General features: G+C 47.2%; 1 protein-coding gene across 6 annotated transcripts in view; it reads right to left on the bottom strand.

The window, feature by feature from the left end:
• ZBTB17 (zinc finger and BTB domain containing 17) overlaps positions 1-27707 on the bottom strand; it is a 417671-nt gene that overhangs the window by 5692 nt on the left and 384272 nt on the right. For all 6 annotated transcript variants that reach the window (XM_078642537.1, XM_078642540.1, XM_078642535.1 and 3 more), the window contains one exon: positions 19676-19765. In XM_078642537.1, the coding sequence (XP_078498663.1) occupies positions 19676-19765 (90 nt within the window). The remainder of the gene's footprint in view (positions 1-19675; positions 19766-27707) is intronic.

Genomic DNA, 27707 nt, shown 5'->3' with positions numbered 1-27707 from the left:
CCAGGTACAAATTAAAAAGGAGAGGGGATAAAGAAGAGCCTTGTGGGACACCACAGGTCAACTCGACTTGAGAAGCAGAAAACTGGGACAGCCTGACAGCTTGATGGCGGTGGGTCAGAAAGGAGCGTACCCAGTCCAGGGCAATGCCCTGGATGCCAGCCTCTCTGACACGGTCGACCAAAATGTCATGGTCGACCGTGTCAAAGGCGGCCGACAAGTCCAGAAGGACCAGAGCCTGACAGGTGTTAGAGTCGGCGCCCCTGCGTAATTCATCCATCACCGAGAGGATGACTGCTTCTGTGGAATGTGCAGGTCTGAACCCAGCTTGTTGGGGGTCCAGGGCACAAGAATCTTCTACAAACAAGGAGAGGGATTGCGTAACATGGGACTCTAGGACTTTGCTAAGGAAGGGAAGGAGAGAGATTGGGCGATAGTTGCTCATGATGGACGGGTCAGCCGTAGGTTTCTTCAGGATAGCAACCACCTCAGCCCGTTTAAAGGATCCCGGGACCACCCCCGTGGTTAGAGAGTTGTTTAGGAGGGCTAGAGGGGGATCCGGGCAGGAAGTGAAAGCTTCTCGCAAGGCCGATGGGGGGCAACAGTCACTGGGGGAACCAGAGGATATTTTAAGCAAGAGGGAGAGGAAATTATCGTTTGAAATGAGGGGGAACTGGGTTAGGGTGTGAGTATGGGGAGGATGCAAGGGATTTGGAAGGGAGGAGGCAGATGGGGCGTGAACAGAAATGCTAGTTTTGATTTTAACAATTTTGTCCACAAAGAATTGATTCAGGGAATCGCACAGAAGCTGGGAGGGGAGGGGGGCAATGGTGACTCTCGCCGGGTTAGATAATTCCTCAACAATAGAGAAAATATCTTTGGTCTTGTTAGTGGAATTCAGGATTTTGTTGGAAAAGTAGCTGGATTTAGCCCGGGCTATAGCAGACTTATATTCCCTCAATTGAGAGGAAAAAACAGCTTTAGTCTGGGGGGTATATTCTGGACGCCAACGTCTTTCGGCCTGACGAAGGCTGAGTTTCAGTGCCTTGAGTTCCTCGGTGAACCACCTGTGGGCGTCATGACTACGCCGCGTCTTGACAGGTTTTAAAGGTGCCACCGAGTCAGCGGCGGAGACAAGCCATTGGGTAAGGTTGTCGGACTGAGAGTCAATGGAAGGGGTAGATTCCGTGACAGACGAGGGCAGATAAGCTCAAAAGGGAGGTAAATTTATTAAGGTCGGCCTTATTCCAATTGCGTGCCAGAAAATTGGAATCTCGAATAATATTAACAGGGGAAGGTTTGGCAAGGGAAAAGGTGATGAGTAGATGGTCGGACCAAAGACAGGGAAGAACGAGGGGAATGGAAATGTTTAAGGAGGAAGTCCATACTTGGTCCAGAATATGACCTTTGACGTGCGTAGGTGTGTGGATATGTTGGGTACAATTGAGACCCAGCATAAGATCAGAAAAAGCATGTGAATCAGAAGATTCTTGAGGGTCCGATGGCCAATAATTAAAGTCACCAAGGACCAGAACATTGGAGTTGTTAATGGTCAGCTGCGAAATAAGCTCACCAAACTGGGCTGAAAAATTTGGCATAGGTTGGGGAGGGCGATAGACTAGGACACATATAAGAGAGGACCCAGGTTGCTCCAACCTGAGTGCCAGACAGTCAGTCAAGGGAATGCTGGGAGTAGCTACAGGGAAAAACCGAATTGGGTGCCTAATGATGGCTGCGACCCCGCCGCCCACTTTGCCAGAGGGGCGGTTGGCTTGCAGTATGTAATATCCCGGGGGAATGGCCGCCAGGATATCAGGGGAGGAATCATCTGTGAGCCAGGTCTCGGACAAGAATAGGATGTCAGGTTGTTCCGACCCTAAGAGATAGAAAATGTCAGATTGATGGCTGACCAGAGACCGGGTGTTAAGGTACATCACAGATAGGGGAGTGCTAGGGGCAGGTCCCGAGATGGAAGAACGAGACTTGCCGGCCAGGTCCGAAGGCCGGTGAATAGGAACTGGAGGAATGATCTCAGGAAATGTTGTCCTGGGTGCGGACAAGCCGCAAATAGCGTGCTTAACAAAGGGCTCGGGGGGAGGGAGAACGGAATCGTGGAGAGAAATAATAAATGAGCGGGAGTGAGTAAGGCGGGGGGCAGAATGATATGCCCCATGCCCCGGCCTGCCGCGGACGGGCGCAGACGGGCTTAACTCAGGCGCAACTCCGGCGCGCCTACGTCGCGCCCGCTGCGCTCGTCCGCTGCGCTGACACATACCGGTCGTTTAAATAGGGGCGGGACGAGGGAGGAGTGTAGGGAAGCTTCAGGCAGATTGGAGCCCAGGCAAAGATGGCGCCCGCTGCAGCTGGGAGCCCGAGATAACAAACAGCCCCCAGCCAGCCGCTCCCCTCTGAAAATGTAAACAGGAATTGGTTACCTGCACAATTTTGAAGGTAGGGTTAAGTATACAATTTTAAAACAGAGTGCGCTAAAAAACGCCGCCGCTCGCAATCAGCGGGGCTAGATGCAGAATATACTAAGAGAGGCTCTCTCTCGCTCTCACTCTCGCAATGTCGGCAAAACAAGCCCTCTGCCACCGGGCTGCCTGCCAAACGCCGACAGATAGTCGATGATGTTTTGTATGGAAGCATCAAGAGAGTTGATGTGACTGTTATTGCAATAAATAACAAAGCGCTTTCATTTAGCTGCGTAACAGGATCCTGTGGTAGGCCTTCTGGCCTCCCAGATGATGTTCATGTAGTCTGGTGGAAGGTTCAGATAACCAAACTCTATGACTTCAGGAGTCAGACCGCGAAGTTCAGTTGTTTGAGATCTTGGTGTCTGAATATCTCCATGGCTCTGTGTGAGGAAACTGGATATTAGGTGCAGCTTTTGATGCTGGACAGAGAGCTCCAAAACGGTTGTGAACTGTTGGTTGATGGGCCCATGTGGGAGCTACTAAGATAAGTGTGAGGGATGTTTGCCTGAGCTTCTGAACCACTAATGGAATGAGTGAGAGAGGCGGAAAAGCATCCATGTTCTGTTAATCCATAGTGTATTGCCCTTGGAGAGCGGGTGTGTGTACCTGGAGGTGAAGCTTTGGCATTTCGCGTTTTGTTGTGTAGGAAACAGATCTATCTGAGGGACTCCCCAACTTTGGAAGTACGGGAGAAGAACCTGAGGGTGTAGTTCCCTTTTGTGTATTTGCTGCCTCTGTCTGCTGAGGAGGTCTGCAATCTGATTGTTATCTCCTGGGATGTGCTTTTCACTAGGAGATAGATTTTGTGGTGAATAGCCCACCTCCAGATGTCTTGGGCTAAGTGGGACAGTTGGAGAGAGTGTGTCCCTCCCCTGTTTTTGTATGTAAGACATAGCTGTCATGTTGTCGGTACAAACAATGACAGTTTTGCCAACCAGGTGAGTTTGAAATGCCTTGAGAGCTAGAAAGATTGCAAGCAGTTCTAGATGATTGATGTGGAGTAAATTTTGCTGTTGGCTCCGTAGGCCTTGCACTGTGTGGTGCTGAAGATGAGCTCCCCAGCCAGTGAGGGACGCGTCCGCAGTTAGTATTGTCTGTGGAACTGGATCTATGAAGGGCTGTCCTTTTGATATATATTGTGGGTTCCACCACTGCAGAGAGGGAAGAGTATGGTCGCTTACCAACACTAGATCGCATAACAGACCCTGTGATTGGTTCCACTGACTCGCTAAGCATTCCTGAAGGGGACGCATGTGCAGACCGGCATGGGGAACGATCATGATGCAAGATGCCATCATTCCCAGTAGTTGCATATACACCTTACCTGGATGCGAGTGACTGGATTGAAACTGGAGAACTAAAGCCTGAATGTTGCGAATTGTGGCTGTGTTGGGAAAGGCCAGAGCCTTTTGAGTATTTAAGGTGGCTCCTAAGTAGTTTTGTGTATTGTCAGGCTGGAGATGTGATTTTAGCACCTTGACTGTGAACCCCAGTTGATGTAGTAACTGAATAGTTCTGTGAGTGTGCAGGAGACATTTTGGATACGTACTGGCTTTGATGAGCCAGTCATCCAAGCAGGGGAAGACATGGATGTGTTGTCTTCTCAAGTGAGCAGCGACTACCGCCAGACACTTTGTGAAGACTCTGGGGGCAGTGGTGACTCCGAACTGGAGTACCTTGAACTGGTAATGTTGACCTGCTATCACAAATATGAGAAATTTGTGATGAGAGGGATGGACTGGAATATGGAATTAGGCGTCCTTTAAGTCTAGAGTAGACAGAAAGTCGCCCTCTTGCAGAAGTGGTAGTACTTGTTGAAGTGACCGTCCCGAGATCCTCGAAGGAGGTCGCTCCCCTTGCTGCTGCGAATCCCACCCTGGTATCGTAGCGCTGCTCACACCGCCTGTGCCTGTATTACTGAACAGCAATCACTTATTTATGTAATTAGCGCTGCTCGCGCTGCTTGTGCCTGTGATTTCTTTTTAAAAATACTTTGATTAGCTAGCGCTGCTCACGCTGCTTGTGCCTGTGATTTCAGAACCTTGATTAGCTAGCGCTGCTCACGCTGCTTGTGCCTGTGATTTCAGAACCTTGATTAGCTAGCGCTGCTCGCGCTGCTTGTGCCTGTGATTTCAGAACCTTGATTAGCTAGCGCTGCTCGCGCTGCTTGTGCCTCAGCACCGTTTGGAATTACTGAATTGTATTCAAATATTCATTCTGCTGCCTGTGCCTGCAGTGCCTTATAGCGCCGACCCCACTGGCGTTTGACGACCGCCATTACCTGACCTGTGCCCTAACTCGTCGCGCTCGCTTTTTGGCTTGCAGCCATCTTGTTGTTGTTGTGATGACCCCCAGCCCGGCTCTCCGCCCCGCCCCCCGCCTCCAAGATCATCCTCCCTCCCACTGTGAATATCCTGCCCGTCCCATCGCTCGTAGCGCTGTGACCGTCCCGAGATCCTCGAAGGAGGTCGCTCCCCTTGCTGCTGCGAATCCCACCCTGGTATCGTAGCGCTGCTCACACCGCCTGTGCCTGTGCCTTAATTACTGAACAGCAATCACTTATTTATGTAATTAGCGCTGCTCGCGCTGCTTGTGCCTGTGATTTCTTTTTAAAAATACTTTGATTAGCTAGCGCTGCTCACGCTGCTTGTGCCTGTGATTTCAGAACCTTGATTAGCTAGCGCTACTCACGCTGCTTGTGCCTGTGATTTCAGAACCTTGATTAGCTAGCGCTGCTCACGCTGCTTGTGCCTGTGATTTCAGAACCTTGATTAGCTAGCGCTGCTCACGCTGCTTGTGCCTGTGATTTCAGAACCTTGATTAGCTAGCGCTGCTCACGCTGCTTGTGCCTGTGATTTCAGAACCTTGATTAGCTAGCGCTGCTCACGCTGCTTGTGCCTGTGATTTCAGAACCTTGATTAGCTAGCGCTGCTCGCGCTGCTTGTGCCTGTGATTTCAGAACCTTGATTAGCTAGCGCTGCTCGCGCCGCTTGTGCCTCAGCCCCGTTTGGAATTACTGAATTGTATTCAAATATTCATTCTGCTGCCTGTGCCTGCAGTGCCTTATAGCGCCGACCCCACTGGCGTTTGACGACCGCCATTACCTGACCTGTGCCCTAACTCGTCGCGCTCGCTTTTTGGCTTGCAGCCATCTTGTTGTTGTTGTGACGACCCCCAGCCCGGCTCTCCGCCCCGCCCCGCCCCCCGCCTCCAAGATCATCCTCCCTCGCCCCTCGCCCCTCCCACTATCCATATATGACAGATGCATTTACGCGCAGCGGTCGCGCCGAAGGTGCGCCAAAGGTAAGCCCGTCTACGCCTGGACCGCGCCTGGACCGCGCCCAGCGCCAGACCCCCTGGCCCCCGCCGTACCCAGTCCACCACAATCACATACGATGTCGCGTCCCTCCTCGCCCTCAACACCGGTCGCACATCACAATGCTGCGTAGCCACCCCTGGACGTACCCATGGTCCATTCACCTGCCTCTCCTGCAAGTTCAATTGCTCCAGGACCATCACCAAACCCCCCTACGTCACACGCCGCCCCGACGCTAACCACCTGAAGTGCATCCTGATCAACACCCGCTCGGTCCACAGACACGCTACGGAACTCTGGGACCTACTCGACGCTGCTTCACCTGACATCGCCTTCCTTACAGAAACATGGATGAACACATCATCAGCACCCGACATCGCCATAGCCATACCAGACGGCTACAAGATTACCCGTAAAGATCGTACCAACCAAACTGGAGGAGGCATCGCCATCGTACATAAGAACACCATCAAAGTCACTACCAGCACCGAAGATAATCTTACATCCGCAGAACATCTCCACTTTCAAATCCACACAGACCCTAGGACCACACTCAGAGGCACCCTCATCTACAGACCCCCAGGCACCCGCACCCAATTCAACGATGACATCACGGACTTCGTCAGCCCACATGCCCTCGCCTCCGATAACTACATTCTTTTAGGCGACTTCAACTACCACCTTGAAAACAAACACGACAGCAACACCACCTCCCTTCTGGACAACTTGGCCAATCTCGGACTCAAACAACTCGTTGACGCCCCCACCCACGCAGCCGGACACACGCTCGACCCTATCTTCACCTCTAGCAAGCACATCTCCTTCAATCACACCACAGCCCTCCACTGGACTGACCACAGCTGTGTCAACTTCAGCTACAAATCCACCCTAAACAACAACCGCCCACAACCCATTCCTCGTCGAAACTGGAATAAAATCACCTCCGACCAACTCCTCACATCACTCAATCAAAACCCTCCCACCCTCTCATTGGACCCAAACCAAGCAGCCACCAATCTCAAGCAATGGATCACCCACAGTGCTGACGAATTAGCACCCCTGAAAAAACACCAGATCAAATCAACCAACAAAAAGGCTCCCTGGTTCAACGATGACCTTAAAAAATCCAAGAAGCTATGCCGCACCCTGGAGAAAACATGGAGAAAAATCCCGACCATAGACAACATGGCCACACTTAAGGCAGCCACCCGAACACACCACCAACTGATTCGATCCGCCAAGAAATCAGCATTCAAGGATCGCCTCGACAACAACTCCCACAACAGCAAGGAACTCTTCAACATCGTCAAAGAATTCACCAACCCCTCCGCAGCATCCAACGACATTACTCCTTCCCAAGACCTCTGCAACGCGCTATCCTCCTTCTTCTACAACAAAATTGCCGACATCCACAACAGCTTTAAGAACACTCACAGCGCTTATCCCTCCCCACCCACCTCAGATCCAACCCCACCAACCAACACCCTCAGCGCCTGGAACCCAATCACAACTGAAGAAACGATCCGCCTAATGAACTCAATCCACTCTGGCTCGCCAACTGACCCCTGCCCCCACCACATCTTCAACAAAGCAGACTCCATCATAGCACCCCATCTCAGTGATGTCATCAACTGCTCATTCAACTCTGCCACCTTTCCAGAAAGCTGGAAACACGCCAAACTCTGCGCCCTCCTGAAGAAACCCACAGCAGACCCCTCTGAACTTAAAAATTACCGGCCCATCTCCCTCCTCCCATTCCCGGCCAAAGTCATCGAGATAGCCGTCAACAGCCAGCTCGCCGCCTTCCTGGAATCCAACAACTCCCTAGACCCATCCCAATCCGGATTTCGAGCCAAACACAGCACCGAAACTGCCCTAATTGCAGCTACTGACGACATCCGAACTCTACTGGACAAATGTGAAACAGTGGCCCTCATTCTACTCGACCTCTCCGCCGCTTTCGACACAGTCTGCCACAGTATCCTTATACAACGCCTCAGCAACATTGGAATACAAGGAAAAGCCTTGAACTGGATCACCTCATTCCTCGCTGGGAGAACCCAAAGAGTCCGACTTCCCTCTTTCAACTCTGAAGCCACCGAAGTCATCTGTGGTGTACCACAAGGATCTTCACTCAGTCCCACCCTCTTCAACGTTTACATGAGTCCACTCGCTTCCATCGCGCGTCAACACAACCTTAACATCATCTCCTACGCCGACAACACACAGCTTATCCTCTCCCTCACCAAAGACTTCAACAACGCCAAAACCAATCTTCACGAAGGCATGAAAGATGTAGCCGAATGGATGAATCATAGCCGCCTAAAGCTCAACTCAGACAAAACGGAGGAGCTCATCCTAGGATCTTCCCCCACTGCCTGGGACGACTCTTGGTGGCCCTCCGCTCTGGGCACAGCACCCACACCCACAGACCATGCACGTAACCTCGGCTTCATCCTAGACTCCTCTCTCTCGATGTCCAGACAAGTCAACGCAGTCTCATCCTCCTGCTTCAACGTACTTCGCACTGTCAAAAAGATCTTCCGCTGGATCCCCCTCGAGACAAGAAAGACTGTCACCCACGCACTGGTCACGAGTCGACTGGATTATGGAAACACCCTCTACGCCGGAATCACAGCAAAATTACAGAAAAAACTCCAACGCATCCAAAACGCATCAGCGAGACTCATATTAGATGTCCCTCGCCAAGATCACATCTCCGGACACTTAAAAGATCTTCACTGGCTTCCCGTCAACAAAAGAATTACTTTCCGCCTTCTCGCCCACGCACACAAAGCCCTCTACAATCTAGGACCCGAATGCCTCAACACTCGACTGTCATTCTACAAACCCACCCGACAACTAAGATCGTCCAATCATGCCCTCGCCACTGTCCCGCGCATCCGAAGATCCACCATGGGTGGCAGATCTTTCTCATTCCTTGCTGCCAAGACCTGGAACTCACTCCCCACTCACCTCCGCCTTACTCAAAACCACATCGCCTTCAGAAAAGAACTTAAAACATGGCTATTCGACAAATAACGTCCCCCTCCCCAAGCGCCTTGAGACCCTCTGGGTGAGTAGTGCGCTATACAAATTCTTGAACTTGAACTTGAAGTGTTGCCATGTGAAAATGGTCTGACTGTATGTAAAGATTTAGCTCTCTGAGGTCCTATATTTCTCTGAGAGAACCGTCCTTTTAGGGTATTAGAAGGCAAAAGGATTAGACTCCCGACCCGTGGTGTTGTGGTGGTATAGGCTCTATAGCCCCTTTTAGAAGGAGAGACTGAACCTCTTGTTTGAGGAGGTTTAGGTGATCCGGTGAGAGTTTGTGTGACTTTGGGGAAATGTTTGGAGGATTGTTAGTGAACTCCAGGCAGTAACCAGAACGGATAATTTCCAGTACCCACTTGTCTGTTGTTATGGACTGCCAGACTGGTAGGAAATCTGAAAGTCGCCCCCGACAGGTGTTAAATGGTCGGGGGAGTGTAGGGAAGTCAATGCTTTGTGTTGGAGGGGGACTCTGAAGAGGTATTTTTGAACCCTCTGCAGTAGGAGCGCCAAAGGAACCATGCGCTTGTGTTAGCTGAAGTGCTCCCATGTATTTGGCCACTTCAGTGTCTTTCTTCATTTTTTCCAGTGAGGAATCTACCACCGGGCCAAAGAGGTGTTCTTTGTTAAAAGGTGTGTTTAGTATGGAAAAACCAAATACATCCTGAGCTTGGTTCATCAACAGTTAAAGTCCTTAATAAATCAGGGTCGAGACGATCTTCTTATTGTTCATTTATTTCACAGCACTTCTTCAAACACAATCCTAGCCGCCAACACGTGTTTGGTCTTTTGTGGTATAAGCCACAGACTTCCTCAGGGCTAGAATATCATAATACATGTTATCAATAAACAACTCAATAGACAAAAAAAACATTGTCAATCACAGACATTTAAAATAAGTGCACTGATTCAAAATTCCAATGATAAAGTGAGTTAAAAAACCTAGCAAAGCACCAATAGAACCCAAAATCCATACTAATATTATAAAGAGAGAGCCCAAACCTTTGAGGCGGGTAATCTCAGTAACCACAGCACCAATCACAACACCCAATACAGCGTTGGAAAGGGCAGTTGCAGCAGAAGGACATAGGCTATGCAGACGGCCACCATATACATTTAAAAGGTAAAAGAACCGTGCCAGCAAAGTAGTCCCTTGTGGGCGTGTCTGCGTTCTGCTGTGGGCATGTGCTGGGGGCGTGACAAACGCTGGGAGCGTGTGGTACGTTCCGCCCTTCATGCCATGTGAGTCATAATTGCGCCGCATCAAGGGGCACGCTGGGGGCGTGACACGCTGGGGCCGTGACAAACGCTGCGGGCGAGTGTCCGCCCTTCATGTCATGTGAAGCGCCAATTACGCAATTGCGCCGCATCAAGGGGCACGCTGGGGGCGTGTGGTACGTTCTGCCCTTCATGCTATGTGAGTCGTAATCGCCGCATCAAGGGGCACGCTGGGGCCGTGACAAACGCTGGGGCCGTGACAAACGCTGTGGGCGTGTATCCGTGCTGTGGGCGTTTGTCCACCCTTCATGCCATGTGAAGCGCCAATTACGCAACTGCGCCGCATCAAGGGGCACGCTGGGGGCGTGACAAACGCTGGGGGCGTGTGCTACGTTCCGCACTTCATGCCATCTGGGTCGTACATTAATCAGATTGTCTGCTGTGGCCGTGTGCTGGGGGCGTCACAAAGGCATTCACCTTGAAGCGTGGTAAGTAACCATTCGCAAGACTCCCTTGGGGGACTGCCCGTTGTCTCACACATACTGGGGGTGCCGAATGCAGTATGTGCCTTGGCCTGGGTGCGTCTGAAAGGGCCGAACGCAGTGTGTGGCTTGGCCTGGGTGCGTCTAAAAAGCACTCGGGCCGAAGAGCGTCGGTGTGGGTCATAAAAAAAATAAGAACAGCGGGAAACAATCATTCAAGACTCACACAATTCTAATTGTTAGACGGTCGCCGCTGGTCCTCAAGCGGGGGCACACGCGACTGAGCGTGTCTGCGGGGACAATTACTGCAGCCTCTCATGCGCGCTGTTACTGAACTATCACATTAAACCAAATTACACGCACCTGCTAACATCAGCCAGGGCTGTAGCCGGGCTCAGGCGGTGGATCACTACACTAATTACATGCGCCTTTTAACATGAACCAGGGCTGCAGCTGGGCCTCAAGCGGGGGGACATGCGCCTGCTAACATCAACCAGGGCTGCAGCTGGGCCTCAAGCGAGGGAACACGCGAATGACCGTATCTGAATACACACATTCTATTTCATACCCGGACAACGTCGGGACGGGCTGCTAGTAAAAATAATATAAAAAAGATATTTTTGTGCTGATTCCGAAATTGTTTCGTTCGTGTGAAAGTAAAGTCTTGATACGCCACCAATCATCATAAGTTGTAAGGCGTTCTAAAATCATAAAGAACAGAGAATCTTAGTGAGAGCCAAATAAAATAAAACGGGTAAGGAATATATAAAGTGAATATTGTGAACAAACACAAATTCCTGCAATAAGGAAAAGTGTGAGGCCAACTTATCTATTATCATGCTCAAGTGTCGAAAACAAAAGCATGCACCCAAGTCTAATGTGGATGCAGCCCAAAGTCAGAAGAAAAGGATGCCAACACTATGCACTCACCTAATTCTATAGAATGTTCAATATGTTACGTAGAGCATACAATAAGCAGCTATTAAGGTTCTCCAAAAACGAGTGTCTGAGAAACAAAAACCATAACCGTAAATATACATGTTGAGTACCCCAACAATATCCATAACATTTAAACTAGGAAAACTCACTTCACAAATTCGGTAGGTCGTGGCAAGGTATGCAGCCTCTCCAAAAAGTCTTCTAAGAACAATAAATCACCAACGAACCTATTGGGAAAAATGAATTGGATAAATATATCCAGTTCTCCATCTTAAACTTCATATTCATGTAAGTACAAATGGGAAACCCAAAATTCTATCCAGAGGCAGTAGCGCATGTTTGCAAAATGCCAAGCTAACGAGTGAGGAAAAATCATTCCCAATCTCTATTACGGATAAACTGGTAAAGGGGTTCACGACCAGTAGCTCAGTCGCCCATTCCCTATAAATGATAAAATCAACAGGAAGTTAAATAATGCAATTGAGGAAGAAAAGTTCATAAAAACCACCTGCAAATAATGTGTAACTGGAGTACCCGCGACGTTATAAACGAGGGTTACCAATACCATTACGTGGGCAAGAAAATATATAACGCAGTGGCCAGGGGATAGAATGATAATAAGAAAACCCCTTCTGAAGACACGCAACCACATTAACTCCCCGTATGGGTCAAGAAATCTATAGCATATAAGTTAAGCCTCATAAGCGCTTACCAGTAACGACAGCATCGCTCAGCACGAGTAGTGAAAGTGGCGTCTAGCGTCTGCGCCATCTTGGCTTTAATCTTATATAGTGCATTCTCTATGACCACTTAGAAAGTGGACTAACGCGGCACAATACTAACAGCCGCCATCTTTAAACGGGGTCAAAAAAACGAAACCGCAATAAACGCTATCAATATCAATATCAAAATGGCTTGATGGATAGGGAAGCAGACCATAATTACGGTCTATTACAAACTGATTGTAAAATCAAATGACTCAAAGCGCTATAGTAAATGGCATCTAGAAAGGAGGAAGTGTGAAATTTAAGCAGAATCTAATAGTTTAACCTAATGCCACCAGCGCTAATGTGAAATCGTTCCTAAGACTCTCTCGTACATTGCATGTGACATCAAGTATTTATTGGACTAATAGTTAGATTTGTATCATAACATCTCATTCAAAATCATTAAATTAGTATCAGATAGGCACTTCAAGGCACAATATGAATAAAAATAGCTGTGTCAACAGTTACATATAATATGCATATTAAGTCATAGACCAAGAAATATTTTAACAACATCACATCCACATTAGAAGAAGTAATCAGATGGTCTTCTAGAGCGGATTTCAATGGACAGACAGAGAACATTTTGTAGTCTCCAATGTGAATAAGCAACATTTCTGTAAAGGAACCAGTCATGTGTTTGCAAAAACAATTATCATCAGCCATTAATAATGTTCTGTAATGGTTTGTAATTTTTGTCCAACTGCAGTCAATCATACCATAGTTACAGACAAAACCTTATAAAAACTATATCCATTTGTTAAGTAACCCATATCATTGAGATGACTAGCAGTCAATACTCCTTTCATCTTGACAGAACATTTGTTAAGCTGTAGCAAAAAGGTGACAATTAGTCAGATAAAGAGTCCAAACATCGATTACGTAGCTCCCTAGGAAGTACTGTAATTCATTATCAATAGTGTTGGTGTAGTATTGTTTAGTATAGAAGTTTGAACCTCAGGTTTGAAACCTGAGATACATAGCCAGGTGTGCCTTCTTAAAAGGATGCTGGTGTTTACAGCTCTAGCAGCAGTGTCTGCAGCATCTAGGAAACACCTGATTGCATTATTTGAAATGAGCTGTCCTTACCGCACTAAGTCTTGCGCTTTAGATTTATGTTCATCGGGCAGAAATTGGAGCAACTGCTCCATCTCGTCCCAATGCGCCCTGTCATACCTTGCGAGCAACGCTTGCGTGTTAGAGATGCGCCTGACGTTAAAGGCTACCCTTTTCCCCGAAGCGTCAATGAGCTTAGATTCTTTATCTGGGGATGGAGCATCTCCTCTAGTTTGAGAGTTGGCCCTTTTACATGCGTGGGACACCACTAGGCAGTCCAATGGTAATTGTCCTTTTATGTACACTGGGTCAGATGGTGCTGGCTTGTACTTTTTATCTGCCCTAGGGGTATGGATACAGGCCCTAACGGGGTCATCAAATATGCCATCAATGTGCCTGATCATACCCTTGAGCATAAAGAGTGTGTGTGATGACTTTGTGTGCTGCTATGGGTTTCAAAAAGGACATCCTCTTCAAGGGATTCTTTGTGCAGCTGTACACCATGGTAGTTGGCAGCTACACCCAGCAGTTCTATGTAACCTACGCTGTTGTCTGGTGGAGAGGGCTTGGTAGGGTACATGTCAGGATCATTTACTGTGGGAAAGTCAGCATTATAAGCTGCCCATGGGTCTGGGAGTTATGGTGCAATGTCCCCAGCCCCATCCCTATCCCCATCCTCCTGATCCGCAGGTGTATGTGATGGTGTGTGCTCAGGTGAAATTAATAAAGATTGAGGCGGAGGAGAAGGATTAATCCCGACATTCTTCCTATTTAAAGGAATGTGGTAGGTTTCCTCTGTGCAGATTTCCTCTTAAGGGTCACTTTTGTGGTGATATGTCCAGTAGTTGGATGGATGTACAACTGTCTCTGTTTCGGATCCGGTTTGGTAGGCAGAGCATCGAAATGTTGTTCTTGAGAAGGAATCGTCACGTCCGGTTCTTTTGGTGCCGAAAGTTTTGGTGCTGATGGTTTTGTTGTTGATATTTTGGATCCTAATAATTTTGGACCTGAAAGTGTTTTTGGCGTCGAAGGGGGCAGGCCGGAGCCTGGCTTCGACTTCGATCCCGAAGGTTTCGGATCGAAGCCCATTTTCGGACAACTTGGCTTGGAGCTGGAAGGCTTTTGGGTGTGTTTCAGTGCCGAGCCGGAGGGTGGGGCGTCGGAAACATGTTCTTGGTGCAGACCGTGGCCCGGAGCTGTGGGTTGGACCGGAGCCTTCTTCTTGGACTGAGGTGGACTTTGGGGCAAGGGAGGATCTGTACTCATGGTATGCTGCCCTTGCGGGATTTCGGCGTCCCCCTTGGAGCCGTAGTCAGAGCTGGATATGGGAACCTGTTCTTCGGTTCCCATTGCGTCTCCGGCTTCTTGTCCCGAATCCTCCCTCGAGATGTCCGGAATGGAACTTGTGTGTTGGCTTTGCATGTCGCAACGTTGAGCCTGACGGTCGCAAAGTGTCTACTTGGAGCGGAAACCTTGCACGCATCGCAGTCCTGTTCTCTGTGCTCTGGAGACAAGCACACTTCGTGTCAGTCAGTGTGTGGAAACTTCGCGTGGCACTGAGGGCAGAATCTGAATGAGTCCGTTCCATCAACTGCGAGGCGGACAGATGCAGGTAGGCCCAACGGCCTTCCATGAGCTTCCCGATCGAAAGAGGATTTTTAGAAGGAAATACGATATGCGGAGAATGGGATACGTGATTGAAAACAATACCGTCGAGGGTGAGTGTCTTGCGCACCGAGGGAAACCGAAGAAACGTGTCGAACTGGAGCGCATCAATTCACGTCCCAGCCCAATGGCAGAAAAAAGAATCTAACAATGGAGTCGACACCCATGCGCACTATCACCAAAAGGAGGAGTCACCTACCTTGTGACTGGAAAAGACTTCTTCGAAGAAAAACAAACTGCAAACATCCGGACCCAACACTAGATGTTAGGAGTAGGCAAAGCATGTGATCTACAGCTCACATGCCTCGAACCTATTGTTATTTGTGAAGATGAAAATGAAGGATTAAGGTCCACATATTGTAATTTGCCACGTTTGCCCAGATTACCAAAATCTTAACCTTTCCTGCAGTTTTCTAGTACTATATAAAACGCACTTATCTTTATGAGCCAGAGTATTATAACCTGAACCTGAGAAAGAATTTGTGATCAAGGGAAGATATGGGCATTCCAAAAGCCTGACAAGCTATGTGAGGATTCGCTGTCACGGATCCGAGACTTTTGAATACGCCACTTACAATCAGATTTACTGCCAATGTGACCACATTGAAAACAAAAAGATAAAGCATCTTCTGTTTACTATTCATGAGTGTCTGAAAGGCGCAAGAGTCTATACCAGGCTTAAAGTTGATGATGCTCAGAGGGAATATAACCAAACAGACACTTATTCCAACCCATAGCTGAAGGCTTAGCACAGAAAGGAGCAATTAAGGCACTGCCTTAAACATGGAATAGAGATATTTCTGTCAGTCTAATTTTCTGCTACATCCGGAGCCTTTTCAATGTTGGTAGCACAGCCTGCTGAGCTACTAAACAGAAAGCAACTCCCCCTGTACAGAATTACACCCACTCAGCCAGACAAAGAGTAGAAACAAACAGCAAAGTACAGAATAAATCAAAAGCACACCAAACGATCTTCAGTGTTACTTAGTGGACCCTCTATCAACCAGATGCCACCATGCAAGCCCTTTGTCAAAGTGAAAAGAAGAGCGGTGTTCTTTTACACAGATGGTTTATCTGCGAGGTTGTGGCGGGTGGGGGTGCATTGGAAATCAACAATTAGCAAAGCCTCCTTTTTCCAGATACCTTGTGCCCCTAGGCAGCGGATGTGTGGTCTCTGAGACATGCTGTATCTACAATATGAGGTTCAAGCACCGTCCATCTTTTTCATTGGTTCATCTTACTGTCCTTTGTAAACACAGGATTCTGTTTGGTGAATACACTTAGTAGGCCCTCCTATTGGCCTTTTGTATCCTCCAATGAGGACTGCCCCTGCCACACGCTCTAACTCCTCAATTTATTTAGGATACTTTGAAAGCACTCTTTTTTGGCCTACTTCTGATCGTGTTCAGGGCTTGTTTCTTTTTCCCTGTCAAGGGGCAGATTTCTCATTCAGCAAGAGTGCTGCTGTTTTCAGTCACTCTGATGCCCTGTAAATCATGCCTACCATGCCTTGTAACTGCCACTTCCTGCACGAGCTGCACTCGGCTGTCAGTGCTGTTTAAGCCTTACTCCCGTCTCTTGCTCTGCCAGTTGGCCCCTCACGCCGCTTTCAGGGGTTTCCTTTCAATCTTGTTTTATATAGCGCACACTTGTTTTACTTGCCCCCACTAAAGTGTGCCTAGCCGGTCAAAGGCTCAGTGGAGGCGACATTTATCAAGGGCAGACACACCACTGGTACCGAAGTCCTGAGTGCCGAGCGAGAACATCACATGTTCATCCTTCACCCTGCGTCCTCAGTTCGAGAACCTCCCTCAATGCAGACCCCTCGATGTCCTCTACTTGAATTAATCAGTGGTATGCTTAAGCACTTGTTTTGGGGCCAAGTGGGCCCGACGACGTTGCACGACGCTCCTTGCCATTGGTAGGCATACCGTTTATTCACATCAGCAATACCACCCGGGCGGGGTCATAATTGGCAACAAAGAAGTGCACAAACTTCTAAGAAAGCAATATTCAGCGCATTCCCCAAATTAAAGTAAAGGCTCTAAACCGAGACCCGGTTAGAACACTGAAGCTCGTAGTTGTTTCTCCCTCCCTGCTCCATTGCCTGTTATTTAATAGACTTGCTATGTGCACCTTAGCATTGTATTACTCAACCATGAAACGGTTTACGATGCAGGGAAAGTATGAGTTGGTCAAACAGTTAAGATAAGATAATCACATGGACTGGCTGTTTGATGTTGGTTGGGGTAATCTGCAGTCTTCCAGCTTTTGGGAAATCAGAGACAACCTTGTAACTCTCCGTCAGTTCAGCCAAGGTCCCAGACTGCAGTACATCAAAGCAGAAGTACTATACGCAGCTTGACTACAGTGAAAAGGGGAGGTGTGGTTGTGCTTCTAATGAGACAGATCTAGGGTGGCAAAGGACTGTGTTGGGGCACTTAGGTTATGCATGCGCTATTTATTATATAGTCGTGGCCGGTCTGCTTTTCGATTTGTCTGTGAACCTTTGTCGATGTGTTAATTGGCCCAGAACACGTGGGTGCTGCTGCAGTGGGGATCACACATGGTCATACTACTTTAAAAGCTCCATGGAGCAGTAGAAAGTGTACGCTCTCGGACAGGTTGTACTGAGTAGAGTTAGCATGCCTGTGCTGCTCAGTGTAGTCAAGACGCTGTAGAAATATTCCCTCTTCACTGACTGGTTTAGCACCTCTCGCTATTATAAAAAATGATTCATTTGACAACATTCAGGCTTCCGTCCAAGCGTGACTTCTCACAAATTGTGCACTAGTTATAGCATTTGTGTTCTGGCACTAATAACTTAGACTTGGAGTTCTCCAATTGCACGTCTTTCTATTTACTGTTTATTTAAATAGATTTTTCAGCAATAAGACCATCCTAACATGCAGCTGCTAAATTCACTAACATTTATTTAAAAGTACGTTAGTTCAGTACTCTTTTAGGAAAGTGTTAATATGAAGTCATATATAACTATTAAATAAACATTTTTATAAAAAAGCACCCTGGGATTTTCATAAGTGTGTATGTGTAACTTTAAATATATTGGTTGTCTTCCTAGCCCTGATACTGAACTCCTTTACGGTGAAATATTCCTTTTAATGCATTGAGATATCTTTCATGTTCTCTTATGCATTATGCAACAATGAAAACTTTCCTATGTGCTAGTAGTTCTTTTCCCCCCAGGTCTGACCCTTTTATGGTTCATAGCTCCTGGAAGAGAATTATGAGGTTGTTCTTACCGGTTGTTGGTTACAGCTCCTGGACCTTGTTCCCTCCGCATCAATGCACCACCACTAGCACAGCCATACCTCAGCAGCAGTTAAGCACCAACACAGCACCACTTCAGCATCAGCCCAGCACCACCTCAGCATCAGCCCAGCACCACCTCAGCATCAGAGCATTTTCACTTCAGCACAGCACCAACTCTGCATCACTCAGCACCACCTGAGTATCATTCAGCATCACCTCCGCACCAATGCACCACTACCTCAGCAACACCTTAGGATCACTCAGCACCACCTCAGTCTGCCCTTGGTATGTGGCATCTGTTGATTCTCCCCTACTGTTCGTCCGCTGCTCGTGTTGTAATTCAGATACTATTTCCCAACCTCTACCCTCCCGTTGTTTATGTCCCCCCACCCACAAAATAACACCCAAAAACTATAACAAACAAGAATTGGAACAGGCAGGAATAAGTCGCGAGCATTGCCAGGACAAAAGAACTAGAAGAGATTTTTTGACGTTCATTATTTCTTTTCATAGGTTCGTTCAGTTGTACATAATGTCTTCTTGGTTATATAGAAGGTAACAAAAATGCTTATAACACTTTTTTATTATAATTTCTCAAGATGCTGCAAAGCAGCCACACTGCTCTAGAACATAGCTTAAATACATTGGCAAAGCCAATAGCTCTGTCTAAACACTTACAAGTTACCAAAGGTGAGACCTATTGGCTATGCCAATGCTAGTTTTTATTTTTTTTAGTTGTACAGCTTGCAAAACCAGGATTTGGTGGGATTTATAATTTGTAAGACACCTGAGGTCCTCTGTCACTTTGAAGTATTTGATTGTGCCATATGCTTGCCTCACTGTTTTATGCAATCATCCACCCAGTCTGAACGTGTTCTACTGAGTCAATCTTTCCTTTTTTGTTTGCAATTTTATCTTAATAATACATCTTGATTTTAAATGTATCTGTCTTTAAAGTCACATATCCTATTTATAAGTAAATTTAAAGTAAATTACCTTTATCTCTTATATTTCATGCTTCTAAAGCCTGTTTGTGGCCGGGGTGGCATTCCGTATGCGGTTACCAAACCACCTTTATCCAAAACATTTGAGAACACAAGCAAAACACATTCTCTTCAAATGAATGTGCCAGTGTTTACATGCCTTTGAGGAACTTCAACTCTGGCATGGGAACTGGATGGTGATCCAGTTTGGATGTGGAGGTTGGATGTGGGTAGAAATGCGCACTTATCCTCGTTACATTGTTTGGGTATGGGACATATTCAAGGCATTTTCCTGTGGAAGATCAGTCCTACCTAAAGTTTTATTCAATAGAATGAAATTGATGCAGCTTTGCTATTCAAAACCAAATTTCACAGTGACGTTCCACTGTTTATCGTATTAGAAAATAACCAGTTCTCGGCATCCATTGGTAAAAACAGAAACACAACTCACCTGCCTCTTGCACCTGCTTGACAGCTTTTGTTATTTCTGCCTTAAGCGCTTCTGTTTCGTCTGCCGTCACATCGGCTGCCACTGGTACAACTGGCATTGTGGAAAAAAATGAAAAACTATTCAATATTCGAATTAAAAACAAAACTTTTGTTTGCTGCTGTAATTCCGACAGATTTTGAACAGTACCATTCGACTCTGTTAGAAAAGCAGTGGTAGCATTGTAGGTTTGATAGCACCTAGCCTTGCTTTACCAAATAGTGGGAACACATTGTATATTCTGTGTAAAGACCTGAAACTCCTTGTGTGCATGCCTTTTTTTTTAACTAACAGTAGAAACAAAAACAACTTTTGACAAAAAAACATCTCTGAAGGAGCCTAAAAATGAAAGTAAAACCTGATATAGAGGCCATCAGTCTGTTCAGATCAGAAACTGAGGTAGGTAGAGAAAGTGTAGCACAAGACTTACCATATCTAGATAAGCTGACCTCTGCTTCAAACCGGACACAGCTCATGAAGGTCCAAATATCACTAGGAGCCGTTCGGAGGACCCAGAGAGCAGAAAGACCAAGTTAGATGAACAGGGCCAGCAGTGTTTGAACCAAAGGAACTTTAACATGCCTGGTCCTCACGTGAACTTTAGCTGCAAGCCCATCTACTAAATTCATCTAACAGAGAAGCACGGAGTAGGCTAAGGTAGATGACCAAGGACCGCTAAAGAGGGCTACCACGCTCAAGAACAATCCCAAAACGATTTAGTTCCCATCACAATATTCTAGACACATGCTAAACGTGATAAAAAAGAAATGGAGGCCATGTTACAAGCAGCTCCTAGACACATCAGGCCAGGCCTCCTTTGCAGAATAATGGATAAATGGCATTCATCAAACAATATTATCTTAAACAATTAATATTTTTTAGAAATCTGTGATTTGAGTATCCACTGAAGGTGAGTAACAATTTTCTGATGCTTACTTCCGACCACAGATTCCTCAACTTTAGAGTAGATACAAAAGCAGAATCTCCCCCTGGTGGGTCTGAGGAAGTCATGCAGGAATTAACGGACAAAGAGTCCTTCCCCTCAGGACTGGCTGACAAGGCAATAATGATTTGTGAACATGTGCATTTATTCCAACATTGCACCCAGCATGTCAGTGAAGTGGTAGCAGTCTTGGTGGAATGGGTACTCCTTTCTTCTGGAGGCTGCTTCATTGCCAACATGTAGCAGATAATAATGCAGAGGCCTATCTACCTGGAAAGAAAGTACTCTTCTGCACTACCTTACCTTTCCTTTGGCAGAGTGAACCCCCACAAATAGCTGATCATCCATCTGATGGTCTTTGGTACAACTGATGAAAAAGCTCACTTCTCTTCTAGGATCCAAATGAAGGAGTCTCTCCTTCTCTTTTTAAGGGTTAGATGGAGCAAAGAACATCAGAAGTGTGACGGAGAGTCTGATATGAAAGGGAGTAACAACGTTTGGTACACAGGCCGCTCTGGTCCTATGCGCCAATTTGTTCGGAAAGAGAGCGGTGTAGGGCTGCTGATCAGAGAGCATGAAGCTCATTCACACAATGAGCTGAAGTTATTGTGATGAGAACGTCTATCTTCAGGGCCAGGAGATGCAGAGGACAACTATGCAATGGCTCAAAAGCAGTGCCCATATGAAAAGTAAGGATCAAACTTTAGTTCCACTATGGCATCATGAAGGGGTTAGAAGGAAATACGTGAATTAAACCTTTGAGAAATCGCATCACAACTGGTGATTTGAACAAAGATGGTTGGACAGGTAAATGCAAAAAGGCCAAAACAGGCTGACAGATCATCTTTACCTATGCGCACTGCAAGTCCTTACTGGGCAAAAAACAATACAAACAGGACGTCCACCAGTTTGGCCTGCAAATGGTCCATAATACGAATGCCACACCAAGTCACACACTGGCCACAAGGATACAATACACTAATTCAGGAGATAGATCAAATATAGTCGTCTATCGCAGCTTAATCTCCACACATAGAAGTGTGGCTTGTGCAGGCCTGGGCGCAAGACCCTGCCCTACTGCTGCCTCAGGAGATGCTCCTGATGTGCCAGCCTGATCAGAGGACAGATGCTCATACCCAGAAGTTTCAGGTACCACACACTCCTGGTACAATCCGGAGCCTGGTAGTTCTTCATCTTCTTCATACTTTGGCCTGTTCGTGGGCAGTGGAGGGGCATACAGGTGTATTGTTCTCCACTCTAGGCAGAATGCATCTCCGAGAGACGGCCTTCTCGGGAACTCCAATGCGCAACCTTTCAACACTGTGTGTTCTTGACAGTGGCAAAGACAGAGCCAGGGTTCTCCACATTGCTGGAAAATGCCCTCTGCCACCTATGTGTGCAACTGTCATTTGCGATCCACTAACATTAGTTGGCTGAGTTTTTCAGCTGTGGCATTTAAAGATCCTCACTGGTGGTGTACGATCAAAGAAATGTCCTGACAATTCTGCCAGTTCCACAGGAGCTAAGCGTCCTGGCACAGGGCCCAAGACCTAAACTTCACCCTGCCCAGACTGTTGCAATACCGCAAGGCATTGATTTTGCCTCTGAGAACCTGAACCAGACTACTCTTGATGGACGGTAGAAAAGCTTACACCACCAAGCGAATGGCCCACGACTCCAACAATGATGTAGTAGAGATGCGTCTCAGCCGCAGACCTTTACTGGATGAACCTCCACAACACAGCAGTGATGCATCGGTCATCACCGTCAGCGATGGGTTTGGCTGGAAGAGGGGTCAACTGCTGGCCCCAATTGCGGTTCAGGAGCCACTATTTCAAATCTCGTGCAGTCTTCTCAGACACCTGGATGAAATCAGACAGGTTCCCTTGGTGCTGGGCTCAGTGAGACTTCAGCTCCCACTGCACAGTCAGCATATGCCACCATGCAAAGTGACTAGGAAGTTGCAATAGTCAAAAAGATTCTAAGCGCTACTGTCACAGACGGCAAAGGCTTAAACACGGGGATCATAGCTCGAATATCCTTTACTTTGATTCGAAGGGAAGACCCAATAACACATCATATCCAGGATGGCTCAGATGAAAGGGGGCCTTTGCAAAGGAGTCAAGTGTAACTTCAGGATCTTGATAGTGATCTCAAAAAATTTCAGGAGGTTCGCGGTCTTCTGGAAGTGGTCCATGACTGACTGTGGCAAGCCTGCCTTCATCAGCCAGTCGTCTAGGTAGGGAAAGACTGGCACACCCGATCGCTGATGTATACTGTGACTACCCCATCACCTTCATGAAACACCTGATGGGCAGTGGGGAGTCTGAAAGGTTCACCTTAAACCACAAGTAGCACCTGTAGGCCTGTAAGACAAGAATATGGAAGTGGGAGTCCTGCAAGTCCAGCCCTATCACCTAGTCTCCTGGATCCAGTCCAAACAGAACCTAGGTCAGCGTTGAGTAGCCCTGTTGCAATATCTGCAGGACTCATCTGTCAGATGTTAAAGCCAGCCACCTGTGAAGAAAATTCATGTTTAAGCCTCTTACAGAGTGTTGTGTTGTTGGTGCCAAAGGCAAACTAAAGGGGCTTGGAGTCTGCTCTGGATAGGCAGGGGACAAGGAAGCTTGATCTCCTACCCGGTCCCTAAAAGGACTGGGTTGCCTATTACTGGGGTGGTGAGCCTTGGGTAAGCCTCAAAAGGGGCCAAACCTTTGCACTTACTTCCTTGCGGGTGTGGAAAGACCACAGGAGCCCACTGTTGCTCTACTTTCTTTAAAGCTTTCTAGGGCAGAGTCAGCTTTTTCGTGAATTGGCAAGATCCATCAAGATTGTGTAAGAATCCAAAGGTTGTGAACTGTCTGGTCTCCTTCGGTTGGCGTGGGCCTGAATAGTCTGACTGAAGGGTGAGGCTAGCTGATAAAAACATCCTCTTTCTGAATGCCTCAATTGCTTTCAATTCTCTGTTAAGGGGTGTTGTAGGGAAAGAATTGGCATTAACCCTGCTAGCAGATGCCTGAACTAGCAGGCTCTCAGTAGTAGGGTGCTGCGTCAGAAAGGCAGGGTCACTTGGAGAAGGTCTTTGGCGTTTTGTTACCTGTCTGATCACAGGCAGGCACAGAGTTTACCCCAAATACCTACGAGGGGGAAAGTCAGGGCATCGTTAAATGGCAGCAAGGGCTCAGATAAAGTCTGCCTAGATTTTAAGACTTCAGGGAGAAAACTTGTGTTAATGCAAACAGATATAAAGTACAAGTCCAGGAATTCAGCCACTCTTCTTAGGACTACAGTGAATGAGGCTGTCTTCCATTGAAGGGCCAGAGGGAGAACCCAACACCATGTCAGGGAAGTGTCCAAACCACTTGCGTCCGGTAGATCCAAATACAAAATTGCCATCATGATATTGTGGCAGAAATTAATCCCCATAATCACCAAAGGTGGTTGACTAAGGTCAGAGTCTGCTTCAAAAAGTTGTTGGGAGTTCAAGAGAGTAGCTCCTAGTTAAGGGTACTGTATCAGAGTTAGAATGCACCGGGCATGTCAGACCCGTTCGAGGCCTGACTTCGGCTGAGGTAGAGACTGACAGTACAACAGATTCCATGTTGTTCACTGGTGCTGGCCGTGGAGTCTGCTCCGGAGTCGGAGCTGAACCCAAATAGGGCATTCTCACTGACTTTCATTTCCCCTAGCCCACTGCCTAAAATGTCTTTTGGACTGTTTTGTTTCCCTGGAAGATTAATTGCTGCCAGGGAAAGACATTTTTATAGATGCTCAATGCCACAGTCTGTGCTTTCCTGGAAAGGGAAAGCACCCTGGTTCCTAACTGTCTCATGATGTTAGGCACCAACATTCTGTCATTAGCCTGAATCAACACAAGTTTCTTCTTCATCACGATAGAAAGACCCATAACCATCAGACCTAAATAGAGAGCCGAGAGCTCCAAAACAAAGAATGCATTGATCCTACATAAGCGCCTTCCTTCATCAGCCAGTAAGAGTCAACAAAGATGACCTGTCAACAGAAATGACCAGTCACTACAGCCATGCACACTTCTAGGTCTTCTGGTAAACTCAAGTACTTTCCGATTAAACAACCCACTACAATGAAACAATCATCCTGTGGGCTTCCCACGCATCATCTGTGTATAACAAAAAAATTCTTGAACCATACTTTTCTTTCGATGCCAGACTTGGAGGAGGTGGAGGCCGCTGCTGTTGGTTGAACTTTCAGAGCCCAGCCCGCAGGCAGAGCTTCCGATTTAGTTTTTCAGTGCGCGCCATGGCCTTTTTGCAGTCGCGGACCGTAAGCAGTCTTTTCAGAGGAAGCCGATGTTTTGGGATTTGTATCAAGGGTAAGTGTACTTACTGTCCGATGCTTTTGTGCCGGCTGGAGGGTAGCCAAGTCTTGTTCAAAGTCTGACTCTGAATCAGACTCATGTATAGACAGATTTCTCTTGTGCTGCTAATGCTTCCTCCTCTTCTTCCTGCTGATGACTGAAAATATTCGGTACATCATCCACTTCTTTACGCTGCATCTCTCCATCCATCCATTGTTCTTTTTGCATTTGTTGCCCTAAGTGAGAAGGGTATGCCCAGGCATGGGTCCCGTGCTCACTATGCCACTGGAGTCAAGCTAGCCTGGCTGATCAGGGGTGATACCACGAAACAGGGCCCAGGATGCTTGTTTCTGGCCCAGGGAGGGCCTAGCCTGGCAGTTTGGACTGGACTGCTCCAATAGAGAGCAGGGTCAAGACTGTTCTGCATTAGGCTGGGTCTAAACTGGAAAGGCATGGTGTGCAAACAAACAATGGACTTAGGCCCAGATCTCTGTAGTGGGGGGGAATGTTTGACAGTGCCTACTGACAGTCTCCTCCTCTATTCTTCCCACCATCCTTGACCTGATTAACACCTCTCTATCCACAGGCATTGTACCACGGAGCTGGAAACAGGCATCGGTCAGAGCCCTCCTGAAAAAGGCTAACTTAGATCAGAAAAATTCAGGGAACTATCGTCCCATCTACCTGTTGCCCTGGGTAAGCAAAATCACGGAGAAATATGTTAATAACATTCTCACTGAGTTTCTGGAAACAAATAATTTACTGGATGTCTCACAAACAGGGTTCTGCCCCATGCACAGGATGGAGACCGCGCTTCTTGCTGTGACGGAGGGAGCTAGGATGATTGCGGATCAAAGCGGCACGGCGGCCATTATTCTTTTGGACTGTGGTTCTGAAAATCTGGACCCTATTGTTATCCCAATATCGAGGTCCAATACCCGTGTCACAAAATATCAACGTACCATGACGAATTTAGTGTCCGTGAACCGATAATGATTAGGACATCATTCCTATGTATTTGCGTGACAATCGAGGGTTGCCAACACCCCTAAATCGTAGTTCCCGTCCCAATCCCTTAGACTCCATTTTGTGAACGGCATCCATCTTACTTCTTGCCCTCATGTTAAGTCAATTAAAGGTCGAGCTTGATCCAAAAGGACACGTCCACCTTCCCTGACTTCCCCCTGACCTGTCCAAACTGACTCCATTGCCTTAAGCCAAACCTGTTTGGGCGGCTCCCCGCCCAGTGGCCGAATACGATACTATCGACACATAACATTCCACAAAACCATTCACCCCATACAGAACATGCTTTCTACAAACATGCACCTGTCCATACTTCTTCTTTATGGCCAGTTTTATGACTGGGTGGTACCTGCCTTTATGGGTGTTTCATCGATATCTGATGGGAGTCCCGGATCTTGCTGGGTAATCTGTCACGAACTGGACATCTAAAATGTGGGTTTGCTTACGTGACGCCGCACTTTGTATTATTACAGAAATATGTTTACAGCCATATCATAAACTCAAGAATTCTTGTTTGAAGCCATTATTTCTGTATAAAAGGAGAAGACTGGTTCTGTAAAAACGAACACGTACAGTCTCCTGAGAATACATGACCCGTGTTTGTCGTGCTTCTAGGACACGTGTTACTTGGTAGCAACCAATAAAAACTTGATCTCTGACGGCGACTAGAAGACTCTTGTTTCTGTAGTCCGGAACAAGGGAGAACTCAGAGGTCTTCGGGTGTTGTCCCCTGGCACCACCGGTTTCCTAAAAACCCGGTACCTCAATTGGCGCCCAACTCGGGGCGATATCAAGCAGCGACGGTCCAAGCCAGATGTTCGTGAGGAGCTTCGTGTGAAAATTCCGGAGGACGGCCAGCCACTTCAGCGACCCCTGTATGTCGACGTGGTTCCGAAGGTCTTTGCTGCGAGGTTCCCCGCGTCCCGACGGCTACGAAGGACTGCTGCCCTGACTATCGCCTTGTTTTGGACCCAGTGATCCTTGGTAGAGCGAAACGATAGACGAGTCTTCTAGCGACGTCACCGATCTTCAAATACTTCAGTTAAGTATAAGTGGAGCGTCTCCCAGTCCTTAGTTTGTCCTTAGTTTTTGGTATCCTGGAGATACGACTTGATTTGGCACTTGCAAGCCCCAAAGCCAAAGGACTCGTGTTTTCACGAGAAATATCATAATAGATAAACCTTTGAAGTTTGAAGCTAGACTAGTGGGCGAAGATGCCTGGTTTTAGCAGACTTGGAAACTTGTTTTGTCTTGGTTATAATAGGGACTCCCGATTAGAGGATTCGTGTCCGGTTCCTCCAATTGGAACTCCAACGTATGAGCTCTATGTGAAACATGGCGTAGGTCCTATCACATATAATGAAGTGTGGATAAAATACACCCGTAAAGATGGTGTTTTAAAATGGCCCCAATATGGTAGTTTCGACTCAGAAATTCTAGATAACCTAGAGATCAAACTGTTCAAAAAGAAAGCCCGACCGGCGATGTTTGACTCTTTCCGCTTATGGCGTAAAGAGACCAAACAAAAGGCAATTAAACTAGAAAAGAAGAATAAGAGGGAAAGGGGTATTTCGGTAATACAAGCCGTGATAAAATTTAAAGACAACGAAGAGGATCGAATAAGTGAGCAGTTGCACAGGCAACGTAAAATGGCAATAGATAAATGCTATCCTGTTTTACCATCTCTTCAG

Source organism: Lissotriton helveticus, chromosome 5_1 (genome assembly GCF_964261635.1).
Source record: "Lissotriton helveticus chromosome 5_1, aLisHel1.1, whole genome shotgun sequence".
Lineage (NCBI taxonomy): Eukaryota > Metazoa > Chordata > Amphibia > Caudata > Salamandridae > Lissotriton > Lissotriton helveticus.
The sequence above is the reverse complement of the archived record's forward strand: the minus strand, read 5'-3'. Positions and strand labels throughout refer to the sequence as shown.